The sequence below is a fragment of the Pan troglodytes genome, chromosome 4 (genome assembly GCF_028858775.2).
Source record: "Pan troglodytes isolate AG18354 chromosome 4, NHGRI_mPanTro3-v2.0_pri, whole genome shotgun sequence".
Lineage (NCBI taxonomy): Eukaryota > Metazoa > Chordata > Mammalia > Primates > Hominidae > Pan > Pan troglodytes.
In genome coordinates this window covers 175,134,831-175,152,817 of record NC_072402.2, presented here as the reverse complement: position 1 = coordinate 175,152,817, position 17,987 = coordinate 175,134,831, and the positions used below count along the sequence as shown (strand labels likewise).

At 55.3% G+C, this 17,987-nt stretch overlaps 2 protein-coding genes and 1 long non-coding RNA gene across 20 annotated transcripts in view; 2 read left to right on the top strand and 1 right to left on the bottom strand.

Annotated features, from left to right (window-relative positions):
* FAM193B (family with sequence similarity 193 member B) overlaps positions 1–10,206 on the top strand; it is a 34,505-nt gene extending 24,299 nt beyond the window's left edge. For all 17 annotated transcript variants that reach the window (XM_518137.8, XM_009450236.5, XM_054684829.2 and 14 more), the window contains 4 exons: positions 4,749–5,769; positions 5,922–5,997; positions 7,881–7,978; positions 9,814–10,206. In XM_518137.8, coding sequence (XP_518137.5) covers positions 4,749–5,769; positions 5,922–5,997; positions 7,881–7,977 — 1,194 coding nt within the window. In that variant the 3' untranslated portion in view covers position 7,978; positions 9,814–10,206. The remainder of the gene's footprint in view (positions 1–4,748; positions 5,770–5,921; positions 5,998–7,880; positions 7,979–9,813) is intronic.
* LOC134810134 (uncharacterized) lies at positions 7,978–11,623 on the bottom strand. Its single transcript, XR_010157425.1, has 3 exons — positions 11,490–11,623; positions 9,118–9,290; positions 7,978–8,270 (listed from the first exon to the last, which is right to left on the bottom strand). It is a non-coding gene; the product is annotated as an uncharacterized LOC134810134 (long non-coding RNA).
* DDX41 (DEAD-box helicase 41) lies at positions 11,302–17,702 on the top strand. Of its 2 annotated transcripts, XM_063810170.1 has the most exons (18): positions 11,302–12,034; positions 12,118–12,362; positions 12,446–12,556; positions 12,834–12,993; positions 13,088–13,162; positions 13,292–13,352; positions 13,460–13,596; positions 14,021–14,093; positions 14,210–14,363; positions 14,442–14,578; positions 15,433–15,595; positions 15,796–15,927; positions 16,199–16,270; positions 16,403–16,499; positions 16,634–16,783; positions 16,886–16,957; positions 17,073–17,183; positions 17,352–17,702. In XM_063810170.1, the coding sequence occupies exons 2-18, from the start codon at positions 12,336–12,338 to the stop codon at positions 17,486–17,488; spliced, it is 1,869 nt and encodes a 622-aa protein (XP_063666240.1). In that variant the 5' UTR covers positions 11,302–12,034; positions 12,118–12,335; the 3' UTR covers positions 17,489–17,702.
* Positions 17,703–17,987: the final 285 nt, after the last annotated feature.

Genomic DNA, 17,987 nt, shown 5'->3' with positions numbered 1-17,987 from the left:
ACCAGGATCCTTCTCCCGCCGCCTGAAGTAGTGAGCCAAGGGGTCCCACCGCTGCCTTCTGAAAGTGGTCAGCACTATCTTTCTCCCATGCAGTCACCTAGCCAGAAAGGTTCAGTGGGCTGCAGTAGTCTCTGGCCTTTCCTGGCTTCTTAGGACAGTGGTTCTCAGTTAGGTCCCCAGAGAGCACATCCGGCAGTTCCCAAGTCTGATGTGCTTTTCGTAAATATGTGTGCTCAGATGTCTCTTCCCCTTTACTGATAATGCTATCTTCTCTCACCTTTTCTTCTGACAAACTTTCCTTCCAAGTTCAGTTCAGCTGTTTCCTCCTTCATAGCCATCCTTGGGTAACTTCCACTGTACTCCCAACCTACCTCATATATCTGGAGGCTCTGCTCACTCATCCCACACTGCACAGCTCCTGTCTGGCAGGCCCAGGCAGAACCAGGCAGCCCTGCTTTTCCAGACTTAGTCGTGGGGCTGCAGGCAGGGACAGACACACAGTGGCAGCGTCATGCATTAAGTGATTATGGTCATTATCTCTGTAGACAGCAGCCTCCTCCCTTGTCTCCTTCCACCTCCTGGACTTCACAGTCTGGCTCTCCACCAAAGCACAGCTGCTCCTTCTCTCCCGCCTCAGGAAATGGAAAGAGCTCAGTGTCTCTCTGCTCCCTTCTCCCACTGCCAGCCCGTGACACTCTCACCTTGTCTTTGTGTCTTCTGTCTACACGAAAGTGAGAGAGTCATGGGCTGACAGTGGGAGAAGGGAGCAGAGAGACACCCTGCTTCTTAAAAACTGCACCCCTGGCTCTGTCATCTGTGACCTCCTGCCACTCCTCCACATCCACTGAAGACTCTCCTGCCCCGTTCTCTTCTTCCCAGGTCAATCCGTTTCTCACTCACTTGAATGGAGTAAGCATTGCTAAGTATTGGTAGGAGGGCAGGCAAATTGACCCATCACTCACTCACTCACTCACCAGTACTCAATTCCTTGTCCCGCTGTCTTTCCTTCAGACCCACTCAGAAACACTGCAGCCCTGGGTTCCACCCCAGCCTGGCTCTCCCTTTCTACAGCTCAAGAAAAGCACATGAGTGAATCTGTGGCAGCCAGCCACGTGGGCTCCCGATTGCCGAGTTCCCGTGTCGCCAGGCGGGCCTCTCATGGTTCCCTGGGCTTCCTGTACCTTAGCACGTCCATTCCCCACAGTCCTTCTGTCAGGCCTCCAGTCTTCTCAAACCGCTAGGCCTTCCGAGCCCACACCTTATTTTTTGGCAAATAACCTCACTTTTTATTTCAATGAGGAAAAAAGCCATTATACAGGGATTCTCCCACTGTTTTGCCATTCCCACCTGCAAACATACTTTCTTCCTTGTCATGAGAGTCACCCTTTTTCCGCCTAAGGCCTGTGCGGTACTTTCTTGACCCCTCAGCCCAGCAGCAGGCTCCTGGTCTAGCTTAGCCTCTCCTCCGTGCTGTTCCCATCCACATTTCATTGTGCCCACCATTCTCTTTTTTGGAAGCAAACTGCTCCTTGAGCCTGTTACCTCTCTCTCAACCCCTCCCCAGCCTCTTTCCTCTCATCACAGCCACATTTCTTGAAAAATGATGTCTGCATTCACTGTCTTCCCTTCCACCCATTAGCTCATTGCAGGCGGTTTTCTACCCACACCCTCTCCAGAGTCACCGGTGACTTTTTTGTTGCCAAATCCATCCTCCTCTGCTGTTCCCATCGTGTTAGTCCACTAGAGAATATCTGGCGTTTGTGTTTGTCCTTTTCACACATTGTCTTTGGGCTCCTCTGTCCTCAGCCAGGCAGGAAGGGGCAAGGGGAGTGCCATGTTCTCCAGATGTCTTGCCTGCCTCTCTGACGTCCTTTCTGTCTCCTTTGTGAGCTCCTCGTCCTCCACTTGACCCTCCTTCATGGGGACATCTCCCTGGGAAAGAGATGCCATCTAGAAACAGCCCAATAGTGTTTCCTCCCCGCCCTGTACATCCACGTCTCCAACTGCTACTGGACACCTCCTTGTGGACGTCCCACAGGTATCTCAGACTCTGCACATCCAAAGTTCAGCTTGTTGTCTTTCTCCAAACAGGCCTGCTTTCCCTTCTCTGTTGTCTGTCTAGTCAATGGCACCGCCTCCCACCCTGTTGCCTGAGCCGGAGCCCTGGGCGCCCGCCTGGGGAGTGCATCATAGTGACCCGGAACAGCATGCCTGGAACTGGATCTCAGTTTGACACTTGGCTCTGCCACACTTGCTGTATGACATTGGGCAAATCACTTAACCTCTAAGCCTCAGTTTCTTCATCCATAAAATGAGAATAACAGAACCTAAGTCGTAGATTGTTGCAGGGATGAAATGGAGCGATGCATGGAAAGGTTAGGCAGAGTGCCTGGCACATGTGAGTTCTCAGGCAGTGGGGCTGCTGTGGCAGCCATAGTGGCCGTCAATGTTTCTCTGACTTTTCTCATTCTGTCTCCCTACCCAGCACCAAAAGCCCTATCCATGCCACATCGCTGATAGCTCAGACCAGTCCACCGCTCTCCACCCTACTGCCACTACCTTAAAAGCCATCAGTGGCTGGACATTGCCCTCGGGCACAAACACTGTAGGGCCTGCAGGGCCCTTCACGATCAGCCCCTGCCAGCTTTATCTCTCAGCCTCTCCTTTCTGACCTTCCTGCCCACCTGCCCCACCCAACCCCCACATCCCCCAAAAAATCTGGGCTACAGCTGTACCTCTGAATGATTTGCATTCCCAGAAGATACTGAGCTTTCCCAGTTCCAGCCTTTCCACTTGCTATTCCTTCTCTCTAGAAAATGCTTGTCTCACTGCCTCCGGGATGATTCCACTCCCCATTCTGTGCTCAGTGCAGATCCTCCCACCTCCAGGAAGCACTCCCTGGTGAACCAGTCTGTGTTGGGAGCATCTCCTCTAGATTCCCAGATCACCCCGTGCTTTCTTCCATGCAGCACTTGTCACTGTCACTCTGAATTCAACAGGCTGTTTGCTGTTGTCTCCCTCAGCAGACTAAAGTCAGCGAGGCAGAGAATGTCTCACGTACGCTAAACTCACAGGGCCTGGCCTGCTGCCTCACAGCCTCAATGGTCGGTAAATGGTTGTCAGATGGAATTGAGAAACATAGGAACTTCTGAAGATCAGGCCTGGGTGTATTGTCCTGGCTCTGCCACTTCCTAGCCACCTCCTCCTCCTGTTCTTTCCAAAGTCGAGGTTTCTCACCTATAAGCAGAGGGTCATGATGCAGCAAAGACAGTGGCGAGGATTAAAGGAGACATCTATGGGAAGTGCTGACGGTACAGAGCAGAAAGTGTGTGTTTCTGGGCTTTCTCCTCTGGCTTCCAGAGTGTATATGGTTCCATATCATTCCCTCCACACCAGTAGTTGTCAAACTTTTTTTTTTTTAGCAGCCAAACTTTTCTGTGAAATCTGTGTGGTGCTGGGGGAGCGAGGTGAAGGGCCCTTGGTCCTCGTTGGTCCAACCCCAGGGCCTCTGAGCCCTACTCACAGCTAGAAATGCTGCTGCAGCTGCTGCAGACCAAGCTGCTCCCTGAGGGCCACGAAGCCCAGCTCCACCTTCGCACATGGGAAAGGACCCCACACAGACTCTCAGCTGTCCTCATACTGACCCTGGAATGTAGAGATACCTCTTCTTCCTAATTTACAAATAGGGAAAGTAAGGTTCAGAGAGAATAAGTGATTTGTCCAAGGTCCCACAGAACAATTGACTGTAGTCCATTGTGGAGCCAGGGTTCACAAAAGATAAGTGCCTGCTGGGACGCAGGGTCACCCTCTGTACATTGACTCCGAGGTGGTAGCAAGCCCTGGTTTCTCTCACCAGCTGCCCTTTCATGTTTCTCTTCCTCCATTCCCAAATCAGCTGGAAGTACAGGAGGCAGTGGGAGTCAATGGCGCCAGGCGCACCACAGCAACCTCCTTCCCGAGGGTTTTTTATCTGCCGCCTGTCTCCCTCTAAAGGCATCGTTGGCCTTGAGGTGGGATGGAGAGGTTGGGGTGACTGAGATCCCACAGACTTTCATTTTGATTCCCTAGATCCAGATCTATCAAAGCCAACTGGCAGGGCCTGGCCTCTCTGAGCCTTCCAGGCCTCACCTGGGCAAAGGAGCAGCTCTCACATCTTGCTGTGTAGGCCAGTGTGTTTGTCCATGGTATGCCATTGGGCACACTCTAGGTGTGACCTTGATTACTTGAGACCAAGTGTGCAGCAAGTGGCCTCTCTACGGGAACACCGCCCTCTTTGGTAACACCCAGACATAGCATCAGGAAGGCACATGCCCTCCCAACCAGAGTAATCTCATCTACCCCCACACCTGCCTCCTGTAAGACCCCGTGATGGCATGGCTTTTTCCCCACCACCCGTAGGGGTGGAGAGAATGCCTCTCTAGTAGTGGTCTTCACATGCATCCCCACTTTGGCTTTACTCCGGAATTATTGTCCCCATTTTGCAGATTAGTCCACTGAAACTGAGGCTCTGGGTGAACAAGCTGTAAAAACCCTACCCTCTGTGGGTGTGACTACCCCTGCCCCCAGGACATGTACCTGTCTGGCTGCAGTTTGCCCTCACTCCTGCAGGGTGGGTAAGCAGGCTAGGATTTTAAGGCTTTGCTTCCAGCAAGTTAGTGGCAAAGCTGGGCCCCAGGCTGATGGGTCAGGTATCACATTGTGCCTGGCAGTTGACAGCCTCCTGCTAAAACTGCCTCTTGCCTTGGCAGGAAAAGGAGAAGGCCCAGTTGGCAGCAGAAGCTCTAAAGCAGGCAAATCGTGTTTCTGGAAGCCGGGAGCCAAGGCCTGCCAGGGAGAGGCTCTTGGAGTGGCCCGACCGGGAACTGGATCGGGTCAACAGCTTCCTGAGCAGCCGTCTGCAGGAGATCAAAAACACTGTCAAAGACTCCATCCGTGCCAGCTTCAGTGTGTGTGAGCTCAGCATGGACAGCAATGGCTTCTCTAAGGAGGGGGCTGCTGAGCCTGAGCCTCAGAGTCTACCCCCCTCAAACCTCAGTGGCTCCTCAGAGCAGCAGCCTGACATCAACCTTGACCTGTCCCCTTTGACTTTGGGCTCCCCTCAGAACCACACGTTACAAGCTCCAGGCGAGCCAGCCCCACCATGGGCAGAAATGAGAGGCCCCCACCCACCATGGACAGAGGTGAGGGGGCCCCCTCCCGGTATCGTCCCCGAGAACGGGCTCGTGAGGAGACTCAACACCGTGCCCAACCTATCCCGGGTGATCTGGGTCAAGACACCCAAGCCGGGCTACCCCAGCTCCGAGGAGCCAAGCTCAAAGGAAGTTCCCAGTTGCAAGCAGGAGCTGCCTGAGCCTGTGTCCTCAGGTGGGAAGCCACAGAAGGGCAAGAGGCAGGGCAGTCAGGCCAAGAAGAGCGAGGCAAGCCCAGCCCCCCGGCCCCCAGCCAGCCTAGAGGTTCCCAGTGCCCAGGGCCAGGTCGCTGGCCCCAAGCAGCCAGGCAGGGTCCTAGAGCCTCCCAAAGTAGGCAGCTGTGCTGAGGCTGGAGAGGGGAGCCGGGGGAGCCGGCCAGGACCAGGTTGGGCTGGCAGTCCCAAAACTGAGAAGGAGAAGGGCAGCTCCTGGCGAAACTGGCCAGGCGAGGCCAAGGCACGGCCTCAGGAGCAGGAGTCTGTGCAGCCCCCAGGCCCAGCAAGGCCACAGAGCTTGCCCCAGGGCAAGGGCCGCAGCCGCCGGAGCCGCAACAAGCAGGAGAAGCCAGCCTCCTCCTTGGGTGAGTGCACCAGGAACCGAGCGGCTGACCCCCTACCCCAGCCAGTCCACGGGGTGGAGGGGCAGCCTTTGTGTGTAGACAGCGCTGCCCCCAGAGCATAACCCCAAAGGCCTGGCCATGGGCACTGAGCCCTCCTGGCTGTGTCTTCCTAGACGATGTGTTCCTGCCCAAGGACATGGACGGGGTGGAGATGGATGAGACTGACCGAGAGGTGGAGTACTTTAAGAGGTAGGTGTGGGCTGCCTGCTCTCCCACTTGTGGAGGACTCCAGGTCCTGCCCACACTCAAGCCCTGTGTTGTGCCTCAGGCCTCAGAAAGGCCTGCTCCCTTGGCCCTGACCCCTTGGGGAGGCTCACCGCCCTCCCAGGCCCTCTCCCACCAGCCTGCCTGCCGAAAACCCACGGAGCCACTGGGCAGGATGGCACTTCTGGGAAGGTGCAAGAGATAGGAGGAGGCAATGTCAGGCCCCAAGAACCAGGGCTTTTTCCAGCTTTATTTGCTTTGTGTCTTCACTTGCACATTCTCTGCTTTGCCTGGGCTGAGGTCAATGAAGCAGTCTAGACCAGGAGTCTGGCCATGAACATGCAGCCTACTGATAAATGGCATAGAGTTGGGGAGGATAGAAGGGGTGGGGGCTGGCCAGGAGGCCTTCCCAGGAGAGGTGGTAACCAAGTTGAAACCTGAAGAGTAAGAATGAGTTGGCCAGATAAGATGAAAAGGTATTCATGCCAAGGGGGCCAGTGAGTACAAAAGATTAGGGTGAAAGAAACACGGCATACAGTCACCCTCCATATCTGCAATCAAAAATATTCAGGAAAAAAAAAACACAAAAAATAGCAATACATTACTAAATAATGCAAATTTTTTAAAAATTAGTATTTTTGGCCGAGCGCGGTGGCTCATGCTTCTCATCCTAGCACTTTGGGAGGCCGAGGCGGGTGGATCACCTGAGATCAGGAGTTCAAGACCAGCCTGGCCAAGTTGGTGAAACCCTGTCTCTACTAAAAATAGAAAAATAAGGCAGGTATGGTAGCACGTGCTTATAATCCCAGCTACTCAGGAGACTGAGGCAGGAGAATCGCTGGAACCTGGGAGGTGGAGGCTGCAGTGAGCTGAGATTGGGCCACAGAACGAGACTCCGTCTCAAAAAAATACGTATTTTTACAGGTGGTGGCTCATGCCTGTAATTTCAGCACTTTGGGAGGCCAAGGCAGGCGGATCACTTGAGGTACTTGAGGTCAGGAGTTCTAGACCAGCCTGGCCAACATGGTGAAACCCTGTCTCTAATAAAAATACAAAAATTAGGCGGGCGTGGTGGCGGGCGCCTGTAATCCCAGCTACTTGGGAAGCTGAGGCAAGAGAATCGCTTGAACCTGGGAGTCAGAGGTTGCAGTAAGCCAAGATCGTGCCATTGCACTTCAGCCTGGGTAACAGAGTAAGACTCTGTCTCAAATAAATAAAAATAAAAATATAATAACTACATAGCATTTACATTGTATTAGGTATTTTAAGTAATCTAGAGATGATTTAAAGTATATGGGAAGGCCAAGCACAGTGTCTCCCACCTGTAATCCCAGCACTTTGGAAGGCCAAGGTGGGAGGATCACTTGAGCTCAGGAGTTCAAGACCAGCCTGGGCAATATAGTGAGACCCTATCTCTTATTTAAAAAAAAAATAGTAATTTTAAAAAAAAGTATATGAGAAGAGCAGTGCAGGTTTTATGCAAATACTACACCATTTTTATATAAGGGATTTGTGCATCTGCAGAGTTTGGTATCTGGGTAACTAATCCCCAGCAGATTCAGAGGGACGACTGTACTTAAGGGAATGACGGAAGCCAGCCTAGCAGAGCTAGAGAGTCAAACACCAGATGAGGAGGAACTGGAATCCCAAGGCAGTTTCACTGTCTTCATACGTAGTTCCCTGGGCCCAGTCCAGAAGCCCCCAAGCCAGCAAAGCTCCTATGCCTGCTAAACCCTAACACCTGAGAGCCAAAGAGGTTTTGTAGAGAACCTGGTCTCTTAGTAATGGGGACATGGTACCTTAGGAGTCCAGTGAGCAAAAGAATGAACCTCTGATTGTGCTTCTCATATGTCCCCCAAACCCAACAGGTTCTGTTTGGATTCTGCAAAGCAGACTCGTCAGAAAGTTGCTGTGAACTGGACCAACTTCAGCCTCAAGAAAACCACTCCTAGCACAGCTCAGTGAGGTACAGAGACCCCAAGAGTTACATCCACTGCCTCTCCCTGTGCTTGGCCACCCTCTCTGTACGCTCACCAGACCATTCTGTGCTCTGGGGCACAGGGAGTTGGACTTGGGCCATGGGAGCCCTGGCTTCTGTCTGCATCTTCACAGCAATGGCACAGCTGGCTACAGCCTCCAAAGGTCAAGGCCCCATCTCCTCCCGCAGCCACTCACCTGTAGGCCTCTGTTCTTCTATTACTCCTCCCTGGGCCCTGCTGCCCATGCTCCTGAAGGTCCCCTTCCTGGACTGGCATCTCCTAAGGCATAACCATCAGGGTCTTAACCAGCTGATTTCAAAAGTGCCCAGGTAGCCATCAGACCCATGGGGCTGCCCTCACCCCTGATGTTATCAGTCCTTGTGTCAAGTCCCACTTCCTGCCCTGGGCTCCTCAGTGTAGGCTACCAAGGTGCTTCCCAGCTGAAGCAGTGTAAGAAGGGGCCAGCCCTGAGTGAACATCGTGGGGGTGCAGATGGGCTGGGCCGACGCCTTGTGGGTCATTTAGGCATGGAGGAGTTGATGGGGGCTACCCAAAGCAGGGCAAGTTCCATGAGGATATTGGTAGCCACAGTGCCTCCTAGAGGAAGAGACCTGGCTGCCAGATGGCATTGGCATCCCCTCCCAGCCACCCACACAGGTCCTTTTGTCTGAAACAATGATGTACCAGATGATGATCTGGACTGGGAACAGACAACTGGAGAAGGCACTGGGCCTGGAACCCTATTGATGAAGAGAAGGGCAGCTAGCAGGCAGACCTTGGGCTGGGGGCTGAGTGGCTCTGCAGTTTCATATCTCAACCCTCAGCTGCGTCCCTGGGGTCAGGCCTTTTCCGGCTGGCAACCACACAGCTGTCCTGGAGACTATGGAAGGCTGGGGCAGGCAGACTGAGCTCACAAACAACTCACTTCCCCCATGATGGCCCCACCTGTCTTTCTCCTCTTTCCAGTGCCAGGCCAGCTCCTCTCTGGGCCTAAGCAGCAAACTTCCTGGACCCTCAGCTCCCCAGGGGCAGCTCAGAGAGCCTGCAGCCAGGACAGCCTTCAGAGCTGGGGCTCCCTGTGACCCTTGTGCTGCCCCAGAGTCCAGACTGTCTTCTTTACACTCACTTTAGTCCTCCTCTCCTCTGAAGGGGTTGGGCTCAGTCAGCCCCCTTTGCCAAACTGAGATGCCCACAAGCCCCAGAAGTATCTTCCAGATCCAAGGTGGCCTCCTGCCTCTTCTCCACCTCCATGGGAACCAGGAGTAGCAGGAACCCCAGGCACTTCATCTGTTATCCCTACTGAGAGAAAAGAGATCGCATTTCCTCCCACAAGCCCAGTTCTGTCATTCAAGAAATCAAATGCAACTGTCTCCTTCCACTGCCTCCTCTTGACCCTTTTTCACCTGGTCTGGCCTCTTTTCCAAGATAGGAGATGCCCCTCTCCCCACCCACTAGTAAGCGCTCTCCTTTGAGCCTCTTCACCCTCCCCCGGGCTGTGCACCTACAGTCAGAGGCAGGAGCACAGCTGCACAGCTGGCCTCCCAGCCCCTGCTGATGGACAGCAAGTGCCAAAGGCTGGATCTACTCAAGGATTGTCCCACACCTTGTCAGGATCCTGGGACTGGGGCTCTGTCTCCCAACCAGTTAACCTGCATCCTCTGCTACAGGTGATCCAGGGAATCTTCCAACATTTTCAGCCCAGGGAACAAAAATAGCAGCCAGCTGTTTCTGCTACCAGAGACCCATGGGTATCCAAGTGGCATGGGGAGGCTGGAGTATGGCCCGTTGCTTACTGTGATTCTGCTCTTTTTTTCTTTCTCAGGCCCTGCCCAGGCTGAGCTTCTTCAGGGCGTCCTGAGGCCCTGACTGCCAGCTGAAGGCGTATAATTTTTCCCTCCGTGTGCCCCACCTACCCGTCCAAGACCCTCTCTGCTCCCCACCATCCTGGACCAACCAAAAGCTGAACGGATGCCACACTGTGCTGGGGCCCCTTGACCTCAGCAGAGCCGCTTCCTGGTGCTACGCAGCCTCCACACTCAGAGCCCGTGGACTGGGCTGGCCTAAGGGCCAGGGCTGATGGTACTGCTGGCCCAACACTGCTCTCTTTGTGTTTGGTTTTTTTGTTTTTGTTTTTGTTTTGTTTTTTTCCAATTCTTTACTTTTGATACTGTGAAGATCTTTCGTGCTGAAAGATAAAGCAACATTTGGACACAGAGTTGGCATGTTGGTGATTTGTGGGTCTGGGCGGGGAGGGAGTTGAGGGTGTGCTCAGAAGCATGGGCTCTCCCTTAGTCACTAACCCTAGCATGCACCATGCATCAGCAGTTTGGTGCTGTTGTCCCATTTTACAGGTGAGGAAACTAAAGCCGATAGGAAAGTGACTCAGCTCAACTTAGTCTGGCCGATTAGCATTGAGCGCAGACTGGTATGATTCTGGCATCTGTGCCCTTTTCTCCTTTTGGGAGGTCTCTGGTATGTGAGCCTGGGGCAGCCCCTTCCCCACTCTTTCCTGTTTCCCTCTTTGCAAGATGGGTGAGTTGGAGGGGTTGAAGATGGTCTCTGTGCATCTGGATGTGAGAAGAGGTCTAGGAAAGACCCTGAGGCCTTCATGGATCTGTAGCCTGGGCCATCGAGGCCCCTCACACTGACTTCACACAGTCAGGGGAAGTTGGGGGTAAATTGAGTTTTTTATAAATTAGATCTGATTTTCCAGTGGGGGTGGGACATGTAGCTGAGGGCTTGAGAGTTAAGAGGATAATGAACTCTTCTGTAAAGTCAAGCAAACTACCTCATCCCCTGAAATGGATCTGGTTTGTAAATTTGGATTTTAATACAATGAGTTTTCCCAAAATGCCCCTGACACACTTGTGTCCAAACTCCATGCCCCAAATTTAGTTTTCGCTCCTAAAACCAACTCGAGGTTATGTGCGGAGCTAACAGGGTCACTAAGAGCCATGTATTTGGGTGTTGTGAGCAGGACCAGAAACCATGTCCTCCTCCATCCCTCCCAGGTTGAGACCCACCATGGGACTGGCAGTAAGCACCAGCTTCTTTATTTTTTTTATAGAGATGGGGTCTTGCTATGTTGTCCAAGCTGGTCTTGAACTCCTGGCTTCAAGTGATCCTCCTGCCTTGGCCTCCCAGAGAGCTGGGATTACAGGAATGAGCCACTGTGCCCAGCCTAAGCTTTCTTTACTAAAGAAGACTTCATGAATTCCTGTGTATCCTTCACATCCCAGCTAAGAGGCCATTGTACTGTGAAAACGATGACACTTCGAAAAGCGGTACCTTGTCTTAGGATCTTTCTCTTTAAGACCAGTTATCTGTCTATATTTCTAGTCTCAATCTACATAAGCTCCTCGCACACCAGGTATGTGTCTTGATTATCATCTGCTTGAGCGCAGTGCCAGCGCCCAGCACACACTCTTGAAGGCAAGAAAGCACAGAGCTGACCAAGTCATTCCTCAGAAGTCTCTTAATAAAGTTGAAACCACTTACTCTGACAGTCACAGCAGGCATGCTCTGGTCGCAATCTCCTTTTCTGGCCTTAGGTCCGGCTTCCCCATCCCACCCTTGCCGCAATGCTGTTGCCTGGTGAATCTGTGTACTTGCACATCGCCAGACCTGTATTCCTGCAGCGCCCTGGCCCAGGACGCCTCTCCTCTCCCGGCCTGAGATTGCCACGCTTCCCTGGAAGCGCCCCCCAGGCAGCTCTGTTAGAGCATTTACAGTAATAACCGTTTACATTTATACAGGGCCTCCCACTTCAAAACCACTGCCATCCGTATCTGATGCGTGCCCCACCAGTGAACGTATGTGTCACACAGGCGCAGTCAGGGAGGCAGGGTGTGTCGAGCGGTTTATCCCGCAACCCCGGCGTCCCCGGCAGGGATGAAAGCGCAGGGCCCAGCGAACTCGGCCCGCAGCTCCCGGCCCTAGAGGACGCACTGTCCGCCGGCAGGGGCGTGCCCAAGACGCCATGCTCTGGGAGAGGTTGGGCACCTGGCAGGCCGCCCCGACTCCGGATCAGCTGTCCCCGCTGCGTACGTCTTCCTCTTCCAATGGGCTTGGATTGAGCCTTCTAGCGCATATTCCAAGTCCTCCAATGTCCCACAATGCCTTGCAGCCGGTTTCGCCCTCGGTCCTGGCAACTGTCGCGTAACCACCCATGAAAGCGTCCATGCTTCGCCGTGCGATAGCATCTCCGGAACAAATTTGTCCCTCTGCGCGATCCGGAACTCCGAGGTCGTTCCTACGCGCCGACGTTCGCCTCTTCACATCGGATTGGGTCTCACGCAAGGATGAGGCGGGGTTTCGCCGTGGCGCGCATGCGTGCAGCAAAGAATGGAGGAGTCGGAACCCGAACGGAAGGTAGGAGAGAGGCGAGACCCCGCGCGTGTGGGAGCGGTCGTGAAGAGGGGAGCAGGCCGTGCCTGACTGGCGTGTGCTTGCAGCGGGCTCGCACCGACGAGGTGCCTGCCGGAGGAAGCCGCTCCGAGGCGGAAGATGAGGACGACGAGGACTACGTGCCCTATGTGCCGTTACGGCAGCGCCGGCAGCTACTGGTGAGGGGCACGCGTACGGGGAGGGATGGGGCCGTGACCGCCGGGTCGCAGGGGGCGGGCGTGGCCTCGGCCTCCGTGGGGAGGAGGGCAGTCTGAGGAGTGAGCTTCAGTACACCAGGGCGCGGCCCCCAGACAAACGAGGTACCGACGGCTTGATCTGAGGGGTAGGGCAGCTCTGCGCCTCGGGCACAGGACCCTCGCCCCAAAGCCAGGATCCTGACGCTGACCTTGTGGACTCCGTGCCCATTCTATCTGTGGGTCCCGGGTGGAACCTCAGCTCCAGAAGCTGCTGCAGCGAAGACGCAAGGGAGCTGCGGAGGAAGAGCAGCAGGACAGCGGTAGTGAACCCCGGGGAGATGAGGACGACATCCCGCTAGGCCCTCAGTCCAACGTCAGCCTCCTGGATCAGCACCAGCACCTTAAAGAGAAGGCTGAAGGTGGGCTGGGCAGCACTGCCTGGGCGGGAAAGAAGAAGCTGAGCCTGGCACACCGTTTTGGTATCTGTCTGACATCTTCCACTTCTTTTCTCAGCCCGCAAAGAGTCTGCCAAGGAGAAGCAGCTGAAGGAAGAAGAGAAGATCCTGGAGAGTGTTGCCGAGGGCCGAGGTATGGTTGTAGCCAGGATAGTGAGAAGGTGGACTGAGTCTTCTCCTCCCAGCCCCAGGCATGTTATATCTCAAGGGATCTGGTTTCTCAGAAGCAGGAGCCAGCCCTGAGCCATGTCTCTCTCTTCAGCATTGATGTCGGTGAAGGAGATGGCTAAGGGCATTACGTATGATGACCCCATCAAAACCAGGTATGTCTGTACAGTCTGCAGTTGCCCTTGCTTAGGATGGTACATGCAGGGATGCTCCCAGGCCAGCTATTCCCAGGGCTCTCTTGATCCCTGTTACCCATCCACAGCTGGACTCCACCCCGTTATGTCCTGAGCATGTCTGAAGAGCGACATGAGCGCGTGCGGAAGAAATACCACATCCTGGTGGAGGGAGACGGTATCCCACCACCCATCAAGAGCTTCAAGGAAATGAAGTTTCCTGCAGGTAGTCAGGGGCTGGAGAGAGATACCACACTTTTATAATCAAATGCCTGTGAGGTTATGTCCTGGCTGCCACTGAGCTCAGCCACATCTGCATTGGATCCAGTCACTGGGGCTGGAGGGATTTGAGGAGGAGTTTCTTTAGGTTCCTTGTTGCCTCAGCTGTACGTGTTCATTGTTCTCTGCTGTTACAAAGCTTCAGGAGGAAAGTGCCATTGGGCATAGACACTGGGTACAAATCCTGGCTGCACCTAGCCTGTGGGCCTTGGACAAGTCCCTTTTTTTCTTTTTTTTTCCACTCTCTCTCTCTCTCTCTGAGCCTCAGTTTCATCATCTGCAACTTGTAGGGGTAGTGCCAGTTTTACAGGCTTTGGGGCTCTGAGAAAGTACCTGTCAGTCATGAAGACGATGTCGGTTGATTTTCATAGCCATCCTGAGAGGCCTGAAGAAGAAAGGCATTCACCACCCAACACCCATCCAGATCCAGGGCATCCCCACCATGTGAGTGTGGACTGTGGACCTGGGGTCCTTGAGGAGGGCTGGAACAGGGAGGAGCAATGGCTAGGTGTCTTTCATCTTCTGTTGAAATTGGCCCTCGGGTCATCTTCTCCCAACAGTCTATCTGGCCGTGACATGATAGGCATCGCTTTCACGGGTTCAGGCAAGACACTGGTGTTCACGTTGCCCGTCATCATGTTCTGCCTGGAACAAGAGAAGAGGTTACCCTTCTCAAAGCGCGAGGGGCCCTATGGACTCATCATCTGCCCCTCGGTAAGATAGGCTGGCCTGGAGGGCAGGCCAGAGATTGGGGCTGCCATCTGGTGCCAGCCTTTGTCCCTCTGCCTGCAGCGGGAGCTGGCCCGGCAGACCCATGGCATCCTGGAGTACTACTGCCGCCTGCTGCAGGAGGACAGCTCACCACTCCTGCGCTGCGCCCTCTGCATTGGGGGCATGTCCGTGAAAGAGCAGATGGAGACCATCCGACAGTGAGTGCTGGCGCTCCCTGCCCCCCACCTCTGCCACCTGCGAGTCTGTGGAAAAGCTAAAGGACCCTTTACCTTAGCCACTCCACAGATCTTCACAGAGGGCTGCTGTGAGTGCGACCCTCAAGGAGCTCCCAGTCTAATGGGGAGGTCAGTTGGGGGAGGACAGAGGGATGTGGCCAGGTACTGTGGGAGCACAGCAGATGGAATGGCCCACCTTGCTGGGGACATCTGGGAGGTGGGAGCTCAGAGAAGGCTTTTCCGGGAAGGTGACGTTTGAATTGGGAAGAGGGGCAGTCCAGGCTGAAAGCACAGAGGCGGACGGCCCAGGAAGGTCAGGGTCATTCAGTGGTCAGTCAAGGAGGTTGAGGCACTGGGGTAGGGCTGGATCCCAGCGGCACCTGTGTCCTTTCAGTGCTGTGCAGTCCTCTGCAGACCACCAGAGGCCCTGGACCAGGCCCTCTGTTCACAGATGGGCCAGACCCCATCCCGGAGGCCCTCCTCCACGGACTTCTGAGTATTAGGGAGATGGTGGGCACAGAAAAGGTGAAGCCAGTGGGCCAGGAAAGCGAGCCCAGAGTAAAGCCTCTGGAGCTTGATGACAGCGCTTCTGGGTGAGAGGCTGACCCCAGGAGAAGGGGGAAGGCGCGCCAGGCCGAGCGGTGGTGAAGATGGCTGCAGTGCCTTGGGAAAGAGCTGTGTGCTATACATAGGGCAGGTGGTGGGAATGATGAGAAGGGGACAGACAAAGAAATAGGAAGGAGGACAGAGAGCAGAGCAGATGCAGGGTGCCTGCTTGCCTCTAGATAGGTGATAGGCCAGTGGCCCCAACCTCAGGGTCTCTCCTTGGTCCCCAGCGGTGTACACATGATGGTGGCCACCCCGGGGCGCCTCATGGATTTGCTGCAGAAGAAGATGGTCAGCCTAGATATCTGTCGCTACCTGGCCCTGGACGAGGCTGACCGCATGATCGACATGGGCTTCGAGGGTGACATCCGTACCATCTTCTCCTACTTCAAGGTGCCGCCCCCGCCCGGCCAGGGCACCCTGCACCGCCCCCCACTGCACGCCACATCAGACTGCAGGGACCCCATGCCCCTGGCCACCCCAACCCACTGCTCATACTTTGTGGGCTGTGTCTCAGTTGCTCAGCTTCCCCAGACCCCATGCCCCTCAGCCCAGCCCTGTGTGCCCTTGGTCGCAGCCCCCCTCTTCCTCAGGGCCAGCGACAGACCCTGCTCTTCAGTGCCACCATGCCGAAGAAGATTCAGAACTTTGCTAAGAGTGCCCTTGTAAAGCCTGTCACCATCAATGTGGGGCGCGCTGGGGCTGCCAGCCTGGATGTCATCCAGGTGGGCAGGTGCTCCTGATGGGCGGTCTCTCACCTGTGGGGGCTGGATCTGACAAGTCTCCCTGAAGCTGATTGGAGCCGGGGGTCCACCTTATGGGAACCGGGGGTTTCATTCAAAGCCCCTGACGCTTAACCAGGGCCATTTTTAGGGCACCCAGCCCTTGGCGGCCAGAGGCTTCTGGTCACCTCCTGGTCCAGATGACGGGCCATGGCAGGGCTGTGGCGGGTAAGCCTAATCTCAAGATCACCTGACCTGATCTTTGTGGTGGCAGGAAGTAGAATATGTGAAGGAGGAGGCCAAGATGGTGTACCTGCTCGAGTGCCTGCAGAAGACACCCCCGCCTGTGAGTGCAGCCAGGCCAGGCCGGGGCCAGAGTCCCCAGGACCAGGGAGGGCTTTGGAGGGGACAGTGCCAGGGGAGGTGAGGTGGGTGCCCAGGCAGTTAGCCCCTGACTGGAGTTGGTCTTTCCGGACAGGTACTCATCTTTGCAGAGAAGAAGGCAGACGTGGACGCCATCCACGAGTACCTGCTGCTCAAGGGGGTTGAGGCCGTAGCCATCCATGGGGGCAAAGGTCAGGGTGGTGCAAGCACTGGCTTGGACCCTGCTGCAGTAGCAGCGCTTTACCTAATGCCTTCCCCTGCCTGGTTGGCCTGCCACTCCCCTATCCCATGGTGGCTCTGACAGTGTCTGCCTGACCCTCCCCAGACCAGGAGGAACGGACTAAGGCCATCGAGGCATTCCGGGAGGGCAAGAAGGATGTCCTAGTAGCCACAGACGTTGCCTCCAAGGGCCTGGACTTCCCTGCCATCCAGCACGTCATCAATTATGACATGCCAGAGGAGATTGAGAACTATGGTAAGAGCCTGGGGCCCAAGGGCATGGGTTAGGCCGGAAAAGGGCCAGGCCAGGCCCCTAGTGTCCAGCGATGGGCCAGAGACTCTGTCCTTCTCTCTGCAGTACACCGGATTGGCCGCACCGGGCGCTCAGGAAACACAGGCATCGCCACTACCTTCATCAACAAAGCCTGTGGTGAGTCTGTTACCAGAGCCACCTTAGCTGTTCCCTGAGTCCCCTGCCTGTGGCCACCCAGGTTCTGGCCACAGGGCCCAGGATGGGCCCTGATGCTTCCCCACTCCTCCCCCAGATGAGTCAGTGCTGATGGACCTCAAAGCGCTGCTGCTAGAAGCCAAGCAGAAGGTGCCGCCCGTGCTGCAGGTGCTGCATTGCGGGGACGAGTCCATGCTGGACATTGGAGGTGACTGCAGAGCGGGATCCCCGAGTCCCCAGCCGGCAGGTGGCAGGGAGGGGTGCTGGAAGTCAGAAACATGAAACCGGTGGACTGAGGGTGCCTAACAGGGGGCCCGAAGTCCAGGGCGTGGATCCTGGTCCTTGACTTGGCTGACCCCTGTCCCCATTCCCCCAGGAGAGCGCGGCTGTGCCTTCTGCGGGGGCCTGGGTCATCGGATCACTGACTGCCCCAAACTCGAGGCTATGCAGACCAAGCAGGTCAGCAACATCGGTCGCAAGGACTACCTGGCCCACAGCTCCATGGACTTCTGAGCCGACAGTCTTCCCTTCTCTCCAAGAGGCCTCAGTCCCCAAGACTGCCACCACTCTACACATACAGCAGGCCCCTGGACAGAATCAGCATTCCAGCTCAGCTGGCCTGGAATGGGCCAGGCTGGTCCTGGCTGCCTGTTCCCTGTGCTCTTCAGAATTACTGTTTTTGTTTCCTTTCACCCCAGCTGCCATTAAAGCACAAACCTCTAGCCCAGCCCTGGCCCTGCCTCTGTGTTTCACCTCATCCACCCTCTGGTTCCTGGACAGACGTCACCTCTGACCTCTGGAGCCCCTCTGAGGCAAGGCCCCAGCATCTCCCGCTAGCACTGCCAACACCTGGCCCGCTGGTACTTGGCTGTGGAAGGAGCCACCGAGCTGGTGCCCGCCTCTGGGGACTCAGGGTCTCTCCACTGGGTTGTCTGAATTTATGACTCAAGGAGGGACCACATTGGCGGGCCAAGGAGAAGTGCTTGGATTCTCTGGTCTCCCTGGCCAGCTG